The sequence below is a fragment of the Cygnus atratus genome, chromosome Z (assembly GCF_013377495.2).
Source record: "Cygnus atratus isolate AKBS03 ecotype Queensland, Australia chromosome Z, CAtr_DNAZoo_HiC_assembly, whole genome shotgun sequence".
In the NCBI taxonomy this organism is placed as follows: Eukaryota; Metazoa; Chordata; class Aves; order Anseriformes; family Anatidae; genus Cygnus; species Cygnus atratus.
Window position 1 is genome coordinate 18891037 of NC_066396.1, and position 22399 is coordinate 18913435.

Genomic DNA, 22399 nt, shown 5'->3' on the forward strand with positions numbered 1-22399 from the left:
AGGACCTTGCTGATCTGCAGGATTGCAAATAGCAAACTGAAAATCCTTGTTCAAAATACGTGGAGGGATTTGGACTTTGTGGAGCACAAGAGTGTGAGGGCAGGACAATGCCGGGAGTAGTGTTTGTATGTGAAATTTATATGTGCATCCTGCCTGGGACACTCACTAAGTCTTGACACTCCTCCTGGGCTGTTGGAGCAGGGTGAGGCTTTACCTGCCCTTCGGGATCTTGCTTCTTACTGCCTTGAGAATTAGGACCTGGCTGACAGTGCAGAAGAAAAAGGCTGATGCTCTCTCAGTCCCTTTATTTTAGTTCCCAAAACAGTTCGTGTTAGAATGAGAGAAGCGAGTGGTTCCCATCCTTGTGTAAGAGCTGGTCCAGCTGCTGTGCTTAGGACAGAGTGAGGTCTGTCTTGAAAATCATCAAGGATCATCTGTTTCAGAAACCTGATAACCTCAATCTTATCCTCTTTCCTCTGATTTTCACTAGCAAAAGGATGAAAAAATCAGTGTCTGTTATGATATTTTTCATGCAGTTTGTAGAAGAGTCATTCCTTATCCTGGCTTTCATCTCACATATCCAGCCTTTCTCCAGTGTGCAGTTTTGAGGGTGTTGTCATCCATCTCCAGTGACTCCTTACATAGTGCAAGTCACCATGGTACCTCATGTCGTACCCCCTGTGAAATACTACGAGACTTATAGGCATCCACAAACCTTTCTGAGAGTGAAAAATCCCATATCTATGAGAATACCAGTCTCTGCTCTGGAAAACAAATGTAACACCAGACTCTCCTCTCTGCTGATTTAGATCGTATCTGTTAGATCAGCTCTGTGGAACTCACTGGAGAAAAGGGTTGAGATCAGCAGCACAAAGTCCAGCTGGAGGTGGGCCAGTTACTAGTGAGATACCCCTGGATCTGATACCAGGGCCAGTACTGCTTAACATCTTCATTAATGACTTGGATGATGACACAGAGTGGGTGCACAGCAACTCTGCAAACAGCCAAAATCTGGGAGAGTGGCTGATACTGAGGGTGGAAGTGCTGCCATTCAGAGGGACCGGGAAAGGCTGTTGAAATGAACTGACAAGACTCATGATATTCAATAAAGGGAAATGCAAAATCCTGCACCTGGGGAGGAGTAACACCCTGTACCAATACATATAAATGCCTGACTGGGGAAAGTAAAGAGGGGGGGCCAGAATCTTCTCAGTGGTAATCTATGAAGGCAAAAGAGTCAGTGGGCACAAACTGAAATACAGGGACTTCTACTTAAACATAAGAAGAAACTTTTTACTTCGGGGGTAGTCAAACACTGGAACAGGTTGCCTGGAGTGGTTGTGCCATCCCATCTTTGGAGACACTCAAAACCTATATGGTCCTGAGCAACCTGCTGCAGGTGGCCCTGCTGTGGGCAGGGGGTTGGACTGAACAATCTCCAGTGGTGCCTTCCAAGAAACCTCCCTCAAGCACTCGGCTGCCACTTATGGAGGCACACAGTATGATACCGTAGACGAGACTTGGTTGTACTTACTTTTTTGAGCACAGTGGTTAGATATAGGAGCTAGGCTGTTCCGTACTGGAGAAAGATCTTTTATTTTGGGTTGGCCTATGGACTTCTGTTGAAAGTTTTTACCTGTGGAAGAAAAAGATAGTCTATTATTGTGAGAAAATAGTTGTAAATAATAAGATGCACAGTAGATCTCTGGTTTCTCGAAAAAAAAAAAAAAGAAATAGTATTTCTTAGGGATATGTAATAATAAGAAAGCAATGATTGAAAAAAGCTCTTTACATATTTAAAAGAATGACTGATTTAGTATAACTTCTGTGCGTACACTTGCTCTCATATAATATTGTAATTGGTGTTCAAACAGACATGTTCCAGCAGCCAGGTCCACATAAGAATATTTGGACACTAGATGTGAAGAAATGTTCAATTAGACAGATTTGATTTGAGAATAAAATTTTAGAATCCTAGAATCAGAGAATGGTTTGGGTTGGAAGAGACCTTTAAAGACCACCCATTTCCAACCCCCTGCCATGGGCAGGGACACCTCCCACCAGACCAGGTTGCACAAAGCCCCATCCAGCCTGGCCTTGAGCACCTCCAGGGATGGGGCATCCACGGCTTCTCTGGGCAGCCTGTGCCAGGGCCTCACCACCTCTGAGTGAAAGCTTTGGTTCAAAAACTTTTCTAATATTGTCTCTGCCTTTCCAAGCACTAGAACACAGAGTTCAACTCCTGGTTGGAAAATCAGGCTAGAGGAAGTCTGTCAGCAGATGAGTTTTGAGAGGGTTTTGCTGCAGATGAAATATAGCAGAACTGATACAAACTGATAAGGATTCTTATTAAACTATGTTTCTGGCAATTTGCTTTTACCAAGAATAGACACTAGAAAATGAAAGGTTGATGTTCTAACTGTGGCATTTTACTGGCTTAGACCAAAGTTGACTTTGGTGTTAAAATAGACGATGTGTTAGGTGATATAGTGCATTTCACTACAGAAACACCACATCAAATGTTATTAAAAAAGTAGAAACTCAAAATCCAAATCAACATTTTCCCCAGATCCTTTCTCTGACTTGATCATATTCTGTGATGTTGGCGTCCCTCAGATTTTTCTTTTTTGTTATCCCCAGTAATGTTGGTTAATGTTAGTTAGTTAATGTTATCCCCAGATCTGAGGTGATCCATGTAAGGAGCCTTGAGATGTCTTCCCAAACCGCTGCTTGCCCAGCATGGCATTGCAACACAGCTCATTGCGGAACAAGCATATGCTCTGTTCGCATGCAGAGATGAGGGGAGGCACAGGCTGGATCTAGTAGAACATGTTAAGCAATAACAAGAAATGAAATGATATAAATTGCTTTGATGGCTTTGTGGCTGGTACTTGAATACATCTGCGTATTACTGGTCTGTACAAGCTAAACCTATAGAAAAGCAGTTACAGAACAGTTTCCTAGAAGTAATTACTGAAGTAATTGTCAAGACTGCCGTACAAACGTTACTAGCTAAATGGTTTCTGTGTGAAAAGAGCTAAGTTGGTGTATACCAGTTAAAACCCACACAGAGCAGTGCATTCTTCACCTTGGCATGGAACAAGATCCTGGTCCAAAGCCTACAGCAGCTGATAGACATTGGATCATTCTTTTGGTTCCCATGGGTAAAGCTAATGTGTATTGAGCTAAAGCACGAAGAGTCTGTTACAGATGAGCTGCGTCTAATACAAACAGACTTTGTTCTCCTTTTCCCATGTTTTACTCTTTATTTAGTCTTTAATATCTCTCCAAGGTAATCACAAGGTGTGTGTAAAGGTTGGTAAATGTCTTTGACACATATTGCATCCTCTGTGCATAAAGAAATAATTATATTGATTCCAAAATAGAAGAAAATCAAGCCAGCTGCTCCCATTAGCAATTCAAGTTGTATTGGTTTTATTGTGATGCTTACGCTGAGCACTAATGCCTTATTATGTATGTACCATTATGGCCTTGATGAGGGTACATTGTTTTTTTCTATCAAGAGATATGTTTATTTCATAAATGGGGTTATCTGGCAGCAAAACAAAAGTACAAAGCATAATCATACTTGCGAGGCTGATATGAATACTTGGAAAAAAACCTTGTCTACAGGTTCTGGCATCAAGTGGAACTATTTTTCTGTTCTTCCTTCCTATATGCTTTACATAATATCAGAGAAGAAAAGGATTTTTCTTTCTTTAAGACATCATCTTTGTCACTCCTGAGGGCATATTTATGATGGCATTTGAAATGGAAAAGAAGCAATTTCTAATTTCTTGTTTGTAGAATGCAGGACTGTTCACGTTTTGTTTACTGACTTTTTTTTTTTTTTTTTTTTTTTACAGTTTGATCTCTCATTTTCCTTCGTGTTTGGATACACATTTGCATTATAGTTTTGTTTGTTTATTTGTTTTGTGGAAAAGCACTGATGTTATGGTGAATGTCTCGCTGTAAATCAGTTCTTCACTTTGAGTAAGAAACAGCCACATTGATCAGCTTTGCTCTACTCTTTCCTGACATGAACTGTTTCCCTTTTGACTATACCATACTGCTTACGCCAACAGATGAGTAATAATAGCCTTCCTTTTAATGTTACCTATTCAAGCAACTAGAAATTACTGGACTGTTGTACAAACCTATTAAAAAGTATTGCGTTAGACCTGGCAGGTTAGTAATCTACAGGATGAATGGGTGATAGAGGGAGGCTCCATCTGGTTAGAGGGTGATAACAGCTGCCTTTTTGTTTGAGACAGCCCTGCTTTGTCCATGTTACGAGGAATTTCTTCATTTATACCATTTTCCCAATGAAAAGTAGGTGGCAGTGCATTTTGCAAAAAGAGATGATTGCAAAGGTCACAAATGCAAAACGTTTCAGATTGTGGATGCCAGCTCAGCCCTGTGGCTGGCAAGGACTCCTCCTGCAATATTGACAGTCATTTTTGGTACAGTCCATCTCTGTTCAACTCAGCAAAGAGTAAGACAAAGCAGTTATTCTGAGATAAACCGGTGGTGTGATAGGTGAGTCTCACTCCTACCCACAGCAACCTCTTCCCTTTGAATAAGTGTTAGGGCTTGGCTAGTAAATTGACTCATCTTTCATTTCCAGGAGCACAGAAAACAGAACAAAAAAACTCTAGAAATCCCCATCGATATGCCAGCTGCCCTGATAGCAGTAAGTACAAAAAGTAGCTCTGACTTTAATAAAAGGCGTGGTCATGCAAGACAATCAACACCGTGTGTTAGCTGAGAAAATTTTTTTCAAATTGAGCTCCCCTAGTTTATCGATACCCACGATCCTGTCTCGGATGTTCAGCGATTCGAAAACTACACGCAGCCCCCACAGCCATGCCTGGAGAAATTGAGTATTAACACTTCAGTGTCCACCAAAGACCAGATGCTGTTTTCCCCCTCAGCTAGGCCTCCTGCAGAAAAAAGCAACGAGGAAATGTCTTTCTGAGAGCGCCGCCTGCGCGGTGCTGCTGGCTGGGTTGGAGCCAGGGCATGGTTTGCTTCTGATCCCTGCAAGTCGTGCAGGCACAGCACTTCTGTGCGCTGGAGACCTGCAGGCCCTGAAGCTCATACAGTAAATGCAGTTCTAATTCACTGCAAGGCAGGTGGCTTTAATTACGGGGCAGACGGATTTAAACCACACACATGCGCATGAAAAGGGATAAGCTGTTCTTTTTAGCATGAGAAAATGTTAAACAATATCTGGGTTGTGCAATGTATTCCTGCCAGACACTCTGCCTCCTTACATGCTTGTATTCCACTCACTTCAATGGAAGTCCTTTATGCCGGCTAAAGGAATTTTTTGTTGTTGGAAAGTTTTGTTAAAGGGAGCAGGTACGCAGAGAGCTGGGCTTGCAGCAGTCTCAGGCTTTTTTCCTCTGAGTAGATAATAAACTGCCAGAGCTCTGTTCTTCCTCTGGACACAGAAAGATAGCTCCCATTGCAATGATTAGAAGATTTCCTGTAATTGATGTGATTTTCCTTTGTTCATGCATGTAGACTGCTGCTCCTCTACTGAGTCCTAGTGCAAATGATGGAGCACTGAGTGGATGCACACGGTCTGTTCTCAGTCAGTTTCCTGTTTTTTTTTTTTTTTTTTTTTTTGGTAATAGGATGTTCTTTCCCATCAAAATGGGTGGGATGGTACTTTCCCATCAAAAGTATTCATAGGCTAGCTAATTCCACCAAGAAGTGTTCCCCTATAGTCATCCTCTGGTTTGGTTTATCCACTTTTAGTTCATTCCTCCTTCTGCTGAACAAACAAAAGATCTCAAACACCTCAGCCTCACTGGGCCCTATTATATTTAGGCTGTAAGGAAGCCCTGCAGGTTTTCTTGTCTTCCACATGTGAGATGAACCTTGCAGAGTTCAGTGTAGAATGAATAATGGTGGAGCAATCCTTGATAGCTATGTGGAGTTTGAGGTTTGTATGGTTGAGTGAACAGCTGAAGACTGCACAGTAAAAAAGTAGTTACACCTATAGACCAGGTCTATCGAGTTTTCAGGAACTTGGCCTGATGTTCAGGAAGTGGAACTTTTTGAATAGCTCCTTTTTATGCTGCAAAACTATTTCTAGCCTTTATTTGCACAATGTAAAATCACCTGTCATTCTGAAATCACCTTACCTACTCTCATTATTAGAGAAGTGAATAAAGATTTACTGTTGTACATCTCTCTTTGCTTAGGAGTTACCGCAGCTTGCAGTGCCATGCAGAGTTCAGTAGCGACCTGACCTAACCGAGGGTTCCTCTTGGACAGGGTTTCTGTTCACTCCTCTTTCTGCTGGAAGATAATGGCTCATGCCTGTTGAGGGGAGGTTAGATTAATTCATTGTATAATGTTTACTCCTTGTAATGGTGTACTGGTAGGTTTGGCAATTGCTTTTGCTTGCTTCATTTTCAGCTGGATATTACAGCGGTTGGAAGGCATGCTAGATATGTTTAATTTTGGCATGAGACTAATCCCAAAGGTGATGAGGTTGGAGACTCTGATATGTTAAAGTGAACTCCAGTGTACAGGCCATCCAGCCAGATTCATTTAAACATGGATGAGAGTCAAAGTACTAGATCCCAAATCTTGCCAAACCCTGGTTTTGAGTTTACTTCAGAATTCTGATACTCTACTTCATTATCGTTACACTTCAGTTTCCAAACCACAGCATAAAAGCATTTACGCTCTCTGCAAATTTAGCAACCTGAATTCAGCCATGGAAAAAACCTCAGCACAGCACATTAAACCAAAGAGCTGGCACTTGGGGCTGGGAGAATGGGAAAGGGTGATACTATGGTCTGGAGTCAGGTAAGTCCATGTGTGCTCTGCTGGATGGCTCCGCACCATGCTCATTTCCTCGTGCAGACATACACTGACTTCACCAGAAGCAACTCTAAACAGAGTTAAAGATCCGAATGCAGTACTTCTCCCTTACACATCTGGTTCTAGGGTTAAATGAAGACAGAAGGCAATGGACATGGCAGTAGGTATTAACTTTCAATTCACAAAACATGTATGTGATCTGGAGGCACTTACCTTGCTCAGGTACCATACTTGTCTCCTAATTACCTTTATTTTTGCTGCTAGGCCTAATCAGATCTCTGATTCTCATAATTAGAACTCTAATGTCTACTCACAACTCCGATTTCCCACACTTTAGCTTCTTGCTTCAGCTGTCAGCTCATGTCCTGACATACAATATCTGCAATTGCTACTGCTTAGAATAATAGAATATCCTGAGTTTGAGGGGACCACAAAGATCATTGAGTCCAGCTGCTGGACCTTCAAAGAAAATAAACTGAAAAAAGATATTAAAGAAATAGAATCATCATGGGGCAGACTTACCTATCTTTTCTTACTCAGCTTGCCACATCAGCAGAGATTGTAGGATATGGGAGATACAGAAGAAAGAAATTACCTGATGGAGAACTGGGGAGTGAGGGAAGGCGGGGAGGGCACAAAAGCACATGGTGAGATCTATCAGAGTTTACGCCATTTATCATTCTGTCTGCAGGAGTTCTTGGACAGACTTTGTAGGAGTGTATTTGGTTAGAGTCTGTGTTCCAGGGGTTGTCCAGCAAAGCCTGGCAGCTGCTTCTGTGATCCAGCAAGTCATGTTCACTCCTACTCTTTTGAGACCTGTGTGCAAAATGGTGGGTGCTGGTGCTGGAGGAGATGCTTGAAGCTGTGCTCTGGGAAACAGTGAGGAAGGAATTGCCCACTGTGATTGGGGGGAGGCTCTGGGTTCGGATGGGCAGAAGTCCATGACAGTCTGGAGGCTTCTGTTCTGGTATGAGGTACTTTGTGTCTGTGCTCCTTCTTTTGAAGTCAGTGGTGGTCACACACTCATCCAGGATGTCTTTGCAGTTTGTGTCCATGATGCAGTCAAAAGTGGTGATGATATCATCTACTTCCGAAGTCTCTTCTGTAGGATATCTGTCTCTGCTTCTGTCTTTCTGATTGGTTTTCTGGTCCTCTTTCTTCTTTTTGCAGAAGATATTGTTCAGCATACTGAATCTTCCTTCTTTCTTTAGGAGTCTATTGTTTGGAGAGGGAAATTGATGAACCGGCTCAGATCTACTGAAAGTACAAATCAAAATGTGGTGCCATTACTCAGCAAAGAATGAAATAAACACTGCCTGTGTTAGACCACGAAATGGGGTACATACTGTTCAGATACATTTTTCAGGGTGGCTCACAGAGGGAGAAAATGAGGACTCCAAATTTATAATTAACAAAGACTGAAAATGATACTGCATTACTTCACTCTTTCTGGTGGGGTTCATTGCATTACACCTACCTTAAAGCAGGCTCAGTGCAGCTATCAGGAAAAAAAAAAACACAACAAACTTCTCTGGCTTCAGCTGCAGAATCATTATTCTTAATAGTGAGACAAGATCCAATAACAACAAGAAGAACACACAGGGATCTTTATAACCAAGTAGTCTTTGTATTATGTCATATTAGGAAAATGATATTTCCAACAGCACAGTCATTCAGTCATTGCTAACACTGTGAGAAAGACACTACTTCACATTTCTTTTCCTTTCCTTTTCTTTCCTTGCCCTTCCTTGCCTGTTTTTTTTTTTTTTTTTGGAGGTCACCAACCCATGTGTTGAAGAGGCCTGGCACAGTTTCAGAAGACCTATCAAGATAATTACCTACAGCAGTGTTGCTGTAGTGGTTTTTAGATGAGATTTTGACTAATCAACTTTGCAGACCTACTCAGGCAGAGTGCGGTGCAGTAGTAGTAGGAGGAGATGTAACACTACCCGTGTCTCACCATTTGTAACACAGGAAATAACACTGCCTGCTGACTGGAAAGGAGGGGCAAGCACAAAGAAATGTGATGATAAATGTCTTTGTAAGTGTGTGCTCGTTTACCAGAGTTGAAGAACTGAAATGAATTAAATGACAGCTGCTGAAACCTGAGAAATATGAAGAGAGAGGAAGATCATAAGCAATGGTAAAAGAATTATATTTTTTAACATAAAAAATCAGGATAAGAAGAGATAATTGGAGTAGAGAACTGAAGTAGACTAAGAAAATAATCCCAAGCCCTTACCCTGAACATGAAAATTTAAAATTTATTTTACTATCTGTCTGGCAAAACTTCTTCTTTTTTTCAATCTATCTCTCTGTCTGATTACATGAATACACAGCCAGTGTGCAGAGATTTCAGAAAAGTAAAGGGCATATATCTAAAGTCCAAAAGATAAATCTAAAGGCTGTAAGATAGATTTTGTGCACAAAGGTGTCTGAGCAATAGCTATACCCACACTGTCTTGGTTCAGAACCCTCTGCTGACTGGCAGACTAGCACTGTAACCACAGTGATGAGTCTTCAGTAGATGACTAATTCTAACATTGCTATCTTGGTGGAAAATTTGGGTTCAGTATTGCATATGAATTGAGCCATCACACAGGACTCAAACCCTTCAGCAGCATACAGAAAGTAATGAATTTATTTTCTAGTCAGTGCTAACATGAGCAAAGTGTGAACTTTTCCTTTACCTGCTCTCCTGAGACAGCAGCTTGATGCACGCTGTGTGACCACAGTACATTGCATATGTCAGAGGAGTGTTTTCATTGATGTCTCGAGGGCTGCTGTCTATCCCCAGCTCTAGTAGTGTCTGCACACAGTCAGCTTTCCCTGCTGCTGCAGCCCAGTGCAAAGGTGTCCTAGGGAAAATGGGAGAATATCATTAAAATAAATTAATCAATGTGCTATTGAAACTATTATTGACACAACAAGGTGTGCTCCTATGCTATTTGTCCAGATTCACAACATCCATTTTAAGGAATTCTTCAGCAATTTATCCCACATTGATATAGTTCCCAGTAGTAGGAATAAAACCATAGACCAGCATCTGTCTATGTGCATCTACTTGGCTGTAATAAAGGTAGATATGGTGCTGGAGGATGCCAATGCATGCTATATAATAGTATCACTTCTGCTGCTGGAGTTGTAGAGTGGGAGAAGCTTCTGAAGTTTTCAGAGCAGAATTTGAAAAAAATCTTTGTAGTGTCCACCACAGAGGGACAAGCCCTTCTCATCTTTACAGCAAACACAATTAGCCATGGTTGGCTTATGGCTCTCCATGAAGGCAATAGGAAAAGAAGCCTCTCTAAAACAATGAGAAGGACTGGACACATCTACCAGGCTGTCATTGTCTCTGCCAATTTCTGTGTTCCTTGGTGGGCACAGACTGGACAAGGTATAATTGTCTTGAATCTAGAAGGAGAATCAAGCTGATTTTCTTATTGGCAGTGGATGCTCATCTTTGTAAACTTTTGTCCACTTTCAAAATTGTAATAATTTGCTCTTGTGAAATCTCTGAAAGCACAGAAAACACCACAAGCAAAATGTGCAAGAAGAAAGAATAAAATTGACTTTTCTGTGCCCTGTCTTGCAGTCACAGTGATTTCAGATGGGTGCAGTCAGAAACAACATAGAATGGAAAAGTACTGTGTATTTATATTTAACAGCTTATCTTTTCCCTTCTTCAAGTGTGATACCTTCTATGGAAATACCTAGGAACACGTAATAGGAGGTACTTTCTTTACTAACCTCTTAACTGTAGTAGCTCCTCCCTTCCCCCTTCTTTCCACAGAAACAGAGCCTTCTCTACTACGCTTTCCCAATGTTTAGAAACTTCTCCAGAACTCTGTTGATTTTATTTCTGTTCCATTTTATTGGATTTTTCCATGAAGAATGCTATTAAGTACCTGAAGACCTAAGCCAAGAAAACTTTGGCTTTTGCTCCACTGAGCAGGATAATCAACCCAGACTAGGCAGTTGGGTCTATTTGCATTAATTAACTTTGCAGCAAAATTCCAAGGGACGTGGGTATGGTGTGATACAGGGATTTATGATACAGGGGTTTCGTTTCCCTTGTGAGAATAGAAGGCAAAGGCTCCCTGGTCCTTTTAGGAATGCTGTGTTAGCATCTGAACAGCAACAAGGGAATGTTGCAGTGTCTTGTATGCAAATAGCAGCAGGATCACAGCTTCAAGATGTAGGATCCTGTTCTATTGTTCTGAGAAGAATGCCCATTTTGATTAAAAGAAGTTAAGTCAAGCAGTGACAAAGTCCTTTCACATATAGTCTTATCATTTCCTACCAGAAACACAAAGTTAAATAATATTCCTACTAGCCAGTTATTACACTAGATGTGAGCAGGAGTGCTTTGCCGGGTTTCTGAGCAAACACAGTTCTCCGTAAGTGCAGTTCATTAACTAGGCCATGGCCTGTGAAACAGGAAACATGATTATAAAATAAACAGACCTAGTCTCAGGTTAATAGAAAGGAAGCAGCAATTTCAGTTTCAGAGTTTCCATGGTTACCTGTCATCCACATCAAGGGCCTGCAGGTTGCACTCCGGGACTTTAGCCAGCTCGCTGATAATATCACTGTAGCCTGCTGCAGCAGCAATGTGCATGCATGTTTTGCCATTCTCATCATCGTAGTTGATTATTGATGGTCCCTGGTAGTGGTCCAGGATGATGGAACACAGGATCCTGTTGCCACTCTGGGAGGAAGTTCAGAGAAGAAAAGCATTTTACCGTGGAGCTTACATCAAACTGCATTTTCTCTGCTGGAGAAGACTAAACACAGTAACAGTATTCTGTTTTGTGTATACCAGCCTCCCCAGGTATAAAAGCCAAAAGCTTCCAATCTCCTGCTGGGAATTGGGTTTACTTTATGAATTTCCTAGCTGCAAAAATAATAAATAATGTACCACTGCAAATATCTCTAAAAGTTACAGAGTGTAAATTACTCAACAGCTTTCTCAGAAATAGTTTTCTAAGTTTTGCTAAGGCAGAGTCCGGAACAATATGAGCCGATATTTTTCATAGAAATTTAACATTGGAAGGGACCTCAAAAGACTAACTCACTCCTGTAAGCCTGTCCAAGTATACATGGAAAAGCCATACCAAACGTTTGCTCCAGTGGTTCTTGAAACCACTTGCTTCTTAGCAAGTTTGCTCCAGTGCTTCAGTATCTTAATAAAAAGTTTATATTGTTTTCGAACCTGCAAGTTAAACTGAACATTTCATATCCTATCTTGGATATAGAGAAAAAGTATCTATCTATCTATCTATCTATCTGTCTAACAATATTGTATAAACACTAGGCTGTAAAGGTCTTTCTAGATCATTAAATTCAGTCCCTGCATTCACTTGCTGCTATGTTATACCATCTCTTTCATGAGTGTACTGTGTCCATTAAAAGCAATTAGTTTTCTGTCTCCACTATTCCCTATGGATGGCAGTTCAAGAACTTTTTTGCTTTAATGATTGTACCTCTAATTTCTATTCATACATGTTTGCTCTATGTCCCTTTATTTTTGTGCCATTGTTATTATTTAGATTAAATACTTCTTTCCTCTAACTGGTATTTATTCCTCAGGTCTATTTACAGACAACCATAATATCCCTTCTGAGCCATTCTCTCGCTGCTCTAATAAATCAAGATCTTTCCAATTTTCCTTGTAAAATATACTTTCTATTTCGCTCACCTCATACTAACCTCTCTTCTTTTATGTTGTGTATCCTTGGGAAGGGGTGAATAAAATTGTATCTGGTCATACAGAGATATTGTTGCCAGGTTTTTGTACTAGATCTAGCTCTTCCTTGTTTCTTCTAGAAATGCCTCTTTCGGTATGTCACAGAACCAGCATTTGCCTTATTCACAGCTGTATCCCATTAGAAAAAGCTCCTAGTCATTTTAGAGTAACCCTTTACATCTAGGTACTTCTTTTCCATAGTCATTTCCAAATGCAGGGTTTCTAGTTTGTAGGAGGAACATCTATATTAGTACCCAAGTTCATGACGTAAACGATCTATGCTATTCAATTTTGTTCCATTTGTATTATTTCAGATTTCAAGGTGATCCCACTTTCCCTGTATGATATCCCCATTCTCTTCTGTTAATGCTTTCCAGATGTTGTTTTGTTTGTTTGTTTGTTTTGTTATGGGCAGACTTCACCAGAAAGCCCCTGTATTTTGTGCCAAGTTATCTTGAAGTATTAAGCAAGACAGATTTCAAGTCTTGTCCCTGAAGGTACATTTGTTCCAGCCTCTGTTCAGCATTAATTATTATTCTTCTTGATCTTGGAGATACAACTTCCCTTGCTTCTCAGTACTTTTCCTCTTTATTTTCTAAGATGTCTACTAATTCCAAATATTTCTTTGAAAGATGGTTAGTCATCCAGCTGTAACTGAAGCCTCTTCTACACATTTTTTCTCCTCTTTTAGGATGCGGATTCCTGATAAATTTTACAGCATGGATAGAAGAAATTCCATGGCCTTGGAATATGTAGGAGCCAGAGCTTCTCTGTCCAGATAATAATTCCATTAATTTAACAAGATGTGTCCCTTTGAAATCAAGAATTTTGTTTTGTATGTACTTTGTTTACTTGCCTGTTCAATGTAGAGTCTACTTATGATCATGCCAAACAAGTTTATTTTCTATGACTAGGCATGTTAAAATTGTCATTAGTTCTTCATTGTTTGAATATCTGATGAAAAAAGTGTTGATATTTATATTCAAGAATACCTAGGTCCCACGAATAATAGTTGTTTCTATTCTCCAGTTCCCATGCCAAATGTCAATGTTCTCCACACTAAAGTAATTCTGCAGTATCTTACTATTGCTGTATTAATGTTCTAATGATGCTACCATTCCTCTAACCTCATACCGTCTTGGTAAATCACAATTTTACATCCTGCACATACAGTTTCAGTCCCTTAATATTCTTGCACAACTCGTAGAATTTGCATAAGAAATTTTCCACTGTTCTTACTGGCATTTTATATATTTACAGACTGTTTTGTCTCTCACCAATATTCCATTTTCTAGACTAAACAAACCATTTCAACCTCTCTTCATGGGTCAGGTTTTTCAACCCAGTTATCATACTTGCCTTTGGCCTCCTTCCAGTTTGTCTACAGTGTTCTTCAACCAAGGCACCCTAAATTACATAATTATCCAGCTGTGGCTTCAATTCTGCCATAGAGAAGGAAATTGCTACTTCCTGTACCCCACATGTATCACACTTCTGTTAATATGTCCCAGAACGATGTTTGTTTGTTTTGTATCGACACTACAATTTAAACTCCTACTCACTTCGTAACTCACTAGTCTACTACTCTTCATTTTGTGCAGACATCTGTCACTTTTCATGGTTCTGTACATGGTATTATTTTATTAATTTCAGTTCATCCCTACAATTTGTCAAAACCATTATGAATTTCATCATGTTCCACCAAACGTGTTCCATCATGCTTGGTGCCCCTCTAACGAGGTTCTACTTTTGGGTTAAATACGTTTTGCATTTCATCACCTCACTATGGAACAAATAAAAACATTCTTATGATAAGTTTCTGCAGAAGAGACAACCTAGGAGTCCTGGTGTACTCCAAGTTGAACATGAGAAAGCAATGTGCCTTTGACACTAAGAAAACTAATGGTATTCTTGGCTTCATTAGGCAAAGTATTACCAGCAGGTCAAGAGAGGTGATCCTTTTCCTTAACTCAGCCCTGGTGAGGCCACACCTGGAGGACTGTGTCCAATCCTGGGCCCCCCAGTACAAGAGAGACATGGACATAGTGGACAGGATCCAATGGAGGCCATGAAGATGATGAAGGGACTGGAGAACCTCTCACATAATGAGAGGCTGAGAGAGCTGGGACTGCTCAGCCTGGAGAAGAGGAGGCTCAGGTGGATCTCATCAATGTCTATAAATACCTGAAGGGAGGGTGCAAAGAGGATGGATCCAGGCTCTTTTCAGTGGTGCCCAGTGCCAGGAAAAGGAGTAATGGGCACAAACTGGAACACAGGAGTTTCCATCCAAACATCAGGCAGCACTTCTCTCCTGTGTGGGTGAGGGAGCCCTGGCACAGGTTGCCCAGATGGGTTGTGGAGTCTCCTTGTAGATCTTCAAAAGCCACCTGGATGTGGTCCTGGGCAGCCTTCTCTGGGTTTCCCTTCTTGACCAAGGGTTGGAACAGGTAATCTCTAGAGGTCCCTTCCAACTTAAATCATTCTGAGATTCTGTGAAGGCCCTGGTGGGACTGTCCACAAGGTGTCCACATCCAAAGAGTATTTGAGCTGTCCTGAGCGTGTCACATGGGGAATATATAATGTATGATATAAGTCCCCACATTGATTTTGATTGTATTACCCTGTCATGTTCTTCCCCACTGGGACACGCTATTTTTGGACTGACTTCTGAGTCCATTATAGCAGGCTGTGCTGATACAAATTGTCCTATGAACTGCTTCGTTGTGATGGAAGTTACATGTGCTGCTCGAGGCAGAAAGGGACAAAGAACTGGACTTTTTATGATCACTCTATTCACCGCCTGCTTAACAAGCTTTCCATACCATGTGATGAATTTTATCTTGTTGGCCGTTTTCTAGTATGTCTGTGTTTACCACATGGTGTTACACTGATTTATTGGCATTCAAACACGCCATATCCAACAGCATCTTACCTGAGGAAACAAGGATAGTTTTGAAGATGTCTGTTAAGCTCCTATCCTGTTTTAAAATTCCAGTAAAGTTTTCATTTGTTTGTTTGTTTAAAGTCACCCAAAGACTATTTTAAATATTTTGAATGTTCTTCTGAAAGAAATCTGTGGCTAGCTGTTCTGTGGCTTCCCAGCTCTCTCTTTTCAGGAATGCCTTCTTACCTTTACATTCATCTTGGCTTTTTTAAATTGCACACAAAATTCTCCTGAAATGCTTACATTTCCCTTATTCTTGGATTGATAGTTTGAAGCTGAGGTCACCAAAAATGTTGTCTTCCTGTGGTAAATTTACCATGAACCCACAGTACTGTTGTTAGACTAGGATGTTCAGTGGTAAATTTACCATAGGAAAATTACATGTTTTTGTAACTTTATTGTGTGTATCTCTACATTTCATCTTCTTCTTCTTCTTTTTTTTTTTTTTTTTATTTCAAAATCTTTTCATCATTGTTCTCAGAGATTAATAGTTATTTTTTGGTTTTGTGTTTCTATCTCATTCTGTGGGGATCCCAACAGTTTTTTTCCCATCTCACACCCTTCAGTTTCCAGCCATTATTCATTCCCTTGATAAAACTTTCTTAGGTCACTCATTATAACAAAACTTAAGTCATGAAGAAGAAATGTTCTAAAGCCTTGATCAAGGTGAGCTTGAAAAGCAAATTCTCAGTGTACTTTATGCAAGCTTTTGTTTTAAACTTGTGTCATCTCCAGACAGTGGTTAACAAATTCACAAATGTAAGGTTAATTAGCTAACACTTTCACTTGATTACAAGCCCTTTTTCTTTAGGCTGGTTAATATAAAGTCCAGCTTCTGATAGTTGCATCTTTCAGTGCTTTCAAAACAAGAAAATAATTCTTCAGGAAGTATCCACTGTACCAAACACCATGAGGAGAATCCTGCATATTTGGGATGTTTTCCTTCTTTTGACATTTTTATTTTATTTTTTTCCACCTGTGTCTGCTCAATTTATCATCATCTTTGCTACAGCCTTTTTTCTTTTACCTGGACCTTGTGTATGTCCAATGGATGTGTAGAACTATAATTTTATTTGTGTAGTTTATTGTGACTTCTGCAATATTGTGCCACAACATTGCATTTTATTCTGCTAGGTCTTCAGTTACACATAGTACAACATTTTCTATGTTCACTGCACTGTATAGGGGGTTATTTTTTTCCTCTTGTCAGATTACTCTGGTGAAGTAGATGTTACAATGTCAAAAACAGAATAATCATGTGAAGGGAGTCTGCTATGCTGGCTTGTGTCTACCAGTAAAGTACAGACGGGAGGGGGAGAGGAACAAGCTATGGACCACTTAACTGTTTTCAGGAAGCCCTGACGAAGTGCTTTTCTTCCAAGTGGATGCCTCTGGAGATTATGTGGTTAGGTTATATTAGTTTGCTTATATTTCTGCCTTTTTTTTTTTTAATGTAGTATGCAGTTTAAAGCCTTCCCATATCTATAGCTATATTTGCTAGATAGAAATTCCCCTCTAGCAGAGCAGTTTAAAGCCTTCCCATACCTATAGTTATATTTGCTAGATAGAAATTCCCCACTAGCAGCTCTTATCTTGCTTCTTAACATTAGCATCTCGCTTTAGGGCTGTCTGTGATTCACCTTCTTCCACCTTCCCTTCTTTCAGAATTCCACACTTGTGAATCCAAAGCTTTGACTTTCTCTTTGATGTCTTTCTTCTCTGACTCTGAACGTCTTGCCATTTAAACATCATTTCACTACTGTCTGCAGCAGCAAGCTACTCTGGGAGGTAACTTGTTTTCCTAAAGAAAAACTTTAGATCACATAAAATTTGCAGTAGTACTTCTGGCTTCCTCCTGGAAACCATCCTTGTGCATCATGAGGTGCTGTTTGAGTTGTGTGTTAAAGAATGCTGTCTGGTTTCACAATTCTTTTATCTGTCCTCATATCCCTCACAGACACACACTGTGCATTTTAATATGAAATTTACTGTAAGAACACCAAGAGAGCCCTTGAAGAAAATAAGAAATTTCTTTTTCTCCTTTGCTGAAGTGAAGGCATGTGAGACATTTCAAGTATTTGTTTAGCAATCCATAGCAAAAATGTGAACAGGTAGTTTGCCTGTGGATGGCTTTCTTTTTTAACTCCAGCTGAGGTTATTACATTAGTAAATGCATCTTCCCTTTCAAAGTCACATTTTTTTTCCTTCTTGATTTAGAAATTCAGTACTTACTGAAATCAGATGCCAGCAGTGTATTATATCATTACCTCTACTGCAAGACAAGTTCAGAATTTCAACCTAGAATACATGCAAGACGAACCCAGAGTTGCATTAACAGTGGCTGGAATCAGATATTAAGATTATATGAGAGCAACACATCCGTATCTTGTTGTAGAGGGCCATATCACTGTGAAGTAATTTTCTGTTTTAGTTGAAAGATGCAGTGCCTGATGTTTTAAACACAGAGAATATCATACTCAGGAGAGGAGACATGATGCAGCTCCTACTGCAGTGAAAAGCCTTCATAAAGCTGGCAGCTTGGGTTGCTGGGTTGAAGGGTTTTGTGCTCATGGGAGCTTTCTCTCATTGTTAAGGACTTCTGGCACCCCTCCTCTGTACCCTGGATGAGAGAAAGCTCCTCAGAAACGGGAGCATGTTCACTCTGCCTCCGCTGCTGCCATGCCCTGGCTGCCATGTGGCTGTGATGGCAGTGAAGGACCAGTGCAAGAATTTGGAACACCCTGTGGTTTCTCTAGACTCAGGGGACAGAGTCAAATGGGCCCTGTGCTGAGGAAAGGAACAACCCGTAATACCATCGTCAGCTTTCCTCCTGCCAGTGACACTTTGCCAAGAGTTGCCTGGAAGCAGCCCAGGCACTTCACAGGGTGTGTTTCTGATGGCAAACCAACATAAATTAACAACAACTCTACTGACGCCGTTGTAGTTACATTGGTGAGACACAGCCAGCTGACAGAGAAGCTCATTTGTCTTCTCCTAACCCTAGTGCTTCAGCCTCAGACACCCACTGAGACAGCGTCTCTTGCCGACTCAGAGCATCCCAGCTTGGCTTGAATTTGTGATACTTTTGGAAAGAAAACATGTTGTTGTCGTACAGGATACTTTGTCCTGTGGTCCTTAGAGCACTGCCTCTACTACAACAAAGGGACAAAGTGTTCCTAATATATTTATCCTCTCAGCAACCTTGGTGGCTGTTGGAAAGAGCTACCAAGTGACAAGGACAGTCAGAGCCCTACCTGTGTGGCTATCATATGTCACTGCCTCTCTCATCCTCACTTTGCTCAAACACAAACCTGCATGACATACTAGCCAAGTCTCTCTGAGGATTTATTTTCAGTTGGACTCTTCCATAATAACCAAGTGTGATTTACTGTGTACTGTGCCTCTGACTAAAGTTACTTGGCAGCTTTCCCCTGCTAGTACATCGTTGTGAGGACTGATCTCTGTATGAGCTGTTTTTTTTACGTGCTTTGAAAAAGGGGTCTTTTTTTTTTTCTTTTTTTTTTTTTTTTCTGCAGTAGCATAAGGATTTATTCCTTACTGCTGTCAGAGAAATGGAAATGTTTGTCTCCCAGTGCCTTTTTGTAAGGCATAGGAGATTAGGACATTTATAGATACTGAAAAAGTGTGGTGTGTGCATATTACTCATGTTCTGGCATCCACTTGCAGAGTTACACACAGACTGTGTGCTAAGAAGAGGTCTGGCAATTATCCTGTACTTACCTACAGGTTTTGCCCTAAAAAATTCCTGCTAGCCTCAGTGGGAGTTCTGCAATTGATTTCCTTAGAAATTTGATTGGCACAAATAATTACATTGTCAACAGCATGTTTGTACTTGAAGAATTTACTGTTTAACAATTAATTATTTCACATAAAGGCAGTTTTTCTGATAATCTGGTTGTACTGATGAGTTTGTATATCAATATTGTGCACTTCTGTACCACATACAAGTCACAGGGGCCTTCGATTTACAATCTGTCATAAATGGAAGTGGAAAAATAGGTCACAGCTACAATAGAAATCTAAGTAGCACTAGGGAACGTCCCTGGGCATCTGAAGTCAGCTGGCCATACTGTAAAATTTTTTAAATCCTTCAAATTAAAAGCTCCTGATGGTATTGGAGCATGTTTGTTTCTTACTCAAAACCAGCCTCTTTGCAATCCCTTTTCTTCCTCATTTTGCAGCTTGACAGCTCATTCCATAGAGCCCTGCTGCTATGCAGTGGCCCATCCTCCATAAGCAACAGCTTTACTTTTGCTGGAATGACAATATTTGCACAAGAAAGGGATTTCTTAAGGTAATGGTTAAAAAAAATATAGCGAATCTGTTTTTTCATTCATTTCTTAGCAGTCAAAATTGTCTTTAAATCTTAGTGACTTAAAAAAAATAAAGTGCTGCTCTCCCTTTATAGCTATCTCTAGAAAACTGCATGAAACAAAGAGAAACCACATCCAAATTTGCAGCAAAATAAATCTGCCTGAAACCACCCAGACTGTGAAAGGTGCCCAGTTCATGCATCTTTTCTGGCCTATTCCAGCAGCAAACACATCTGCCATGAAGAAACACCCACTACTTCTTAAGAGCTCTGAGAAGTTTCTATCTGAATCCTTCCACTACAGGCAGCCCACAGGAGAAAAACTGGGTGCTGGGCAGAGAGGATGAGCGCAGAGTGATGCCTAGGGACAGACCTGGTCCCAGCCACTGCTGCCTGCTCTGGGCCCCTTCCCCTGCCCCTGGGCTGGGTGGCCAGCTGTGCCTTTTGCGATCCCCTGCAGCAACAGAGCAGCTCATTCCTAGACATCCTGAGATGCAAGCACAGAGAGGCTGCCACACCTTCCCAGACAAACACAAATGAGTAATTGTCTGTGCTTTTCTTTTACGGTGTGTGTGGGTTATACAGGTATTTCTTTCTGCTCTCAGGAAAGGAGGGAATTAAATAATTCATTAGTTTCTAAGAAACAAATATTCCAAGTTTGTATTTTTTTTTAAACATTAGCACCGCAAATCAAAACATATATAAAAAAATCAGAAGTGCAGCTCCACATGGCAGAATATTATATTCAGTAGCTTCTTTTTATCCGAGAAGTTCACTTTTTTTTTTTTTCTTTTTACTTTACAAGAAACAATCACTAGAAATCTTGGTTTGATTGTTTGTTTATTCTTAAAATGAAAGCTGATATTTTTAGATAATCACATGACTTTGTCATCCAGAGTATTAAGAAAGAGACAAAGAAACTTCTGGTAAAAACCATGCCAAGTGGCAAGACAATGCAGGAAGACTATAAATCTTCCTAGACTGTTTCTAGGGTACTAATAATACCATTATGATGTATGCTAGTGTAGCATGCTAGTGTATAATAATATATCATATACTATATTTTTCAAGGATTTCAATGACGTCATTATCTAGGACTTTTAAAAAGGCTTTAAACTTAATTCCAGTATCAGGTAACAGGTTTTCTTTATAACAGTACGCTTCCTTCTGATTACAGCAGTTATTGCTTATTGGAATGAAAGGAGAGAAACACCTCCTGAGACACTCCTACTATAGCCCTATCTGTACTGACTTTTAAAAATATTGCATGCATGAAAGATTTGACATGAGGCATTCCCACTTCGAACCAGAATGATTCGTGTTTTTGACACTGATGCTGACACATTTGCACTGAAGACATGAACTCGAGCAGCAGGAAGCTCGAGCTTCTCAGTACAGCAGATGTTGGTGTGGGCAAGGTGTCTTTAGGGTTGGGACTCAACAGCCCCTGTCTGTCTGGTGGAAGACCAAGCACCAAACCTGTGTTCTTTGAAACTGACAGCATAGAGCTATTATTCTGTATGGAACACGATTTTTGGTGGTGGATGATGGTTTTTATGTGGTCCTGCTCTGAGTTTCAGTCCAGTGTGCACAAACTGCCTTTTTTTCTGCAGTGTCTGAAACAAGTTTCTATGTTATGGCTGGTCTTCCCCTTACTGAGTTTTTAAAAACTTAAATTAAACACAAGGCCCTGTTCAGACAAAAAAAACCCCCTGCAGCTGTTACTGCTTGAGCTCTGTGGGTCTCTTGTGCTCTGAAGATATAAAAGCAATTCTTAAAGGAAAATTAGCCCCTTTCCAGCAGCTATGGAAGAGGTTATTAAACATTGCTTAACACAGTCTTCTCAATGAGCACAACTCTGCCTTCATCTTTTGTACTCCAGGGGAAAATATTCACTGAGCATATTAAAAATTGGTACATGGGAATGAGGATCACATGCAGCAGAGCAGTAACAGCAGACGAAGCCATGGCTGTCCACAGTATCTATTTCTCCTGGGCCTAACAGGGCAAGAGAGAGCACTGGCTGAAAATATTTCTTCTTGGCCAAGCCTGAGTAAGGGAAATACTAACAGATCTATTCCATGCTCTGGTATTTGAACTAGCCCTTCTTGACCTATAGTATGAGAAATATGTGGATGAAGGAAGCAGTTTATAAGGCAGGAATCTGTCAAGAAGAGAAAGGGTGTCATCCTGCTCGTATTTTCTCCTATTTCTGAGAGCAGCTTAGAGGGAGAAAGAAGAGTGGTTTATGATTTACCTCCACCTGAGGCAAAGTGGATTTTGTGCAGTTGCAATTTCTCCCTTTCTTAAGAGTTGTTCTGCACATTTATGAGACGAAGTGGGAGGAGCAAGCCTAGAAAAAACGCACAACGGATTTTAGACTAGATAACTAGTTTCCAAAGGCAAAAGAGTAAAGGAAGTAACCCAAGTTCAGACTGATCAGGATTAAAGAATGAAACTGTTGTTGAAATAACACCAGTTGCAGAGGCCAAAATATAACTCAATTTCAGAAAAACAAAATTTGAGCCTATTG

General features: G+C 40.4%; 1 protein-coding gene across 1 annotated transcript in view; it reads right to left on the reverse strand.

Moving 5' to 3' along the window:
* Positions 1-22399, reverse strand: part of ANKRD55 (ankyrin repeat domain 55) — a 49235-nt gene that overhangs the window by 5470 nt on the left and 21366 nt on the right. Inside the window, exons 7-10 of the mRNA XM_035553694.1 lie at positions 11367-11551; positions 9534-9701; positions 7439-8100; positions 1535-1636 (exon numbers count right to left, since the gene is read on the reverse strand). Coding sequence (XP_035409587.1) covers positions 1535-1636; positions 7439-8100; positions 9534-9701; positions 11367-11551 — 1117 coding nt within the window. The remainder of the gene's footprint in view (positions 1-1534; positions 1637-7438; positions 8101-9533; positions 9702-11366; positions 11552-22399) is intronic.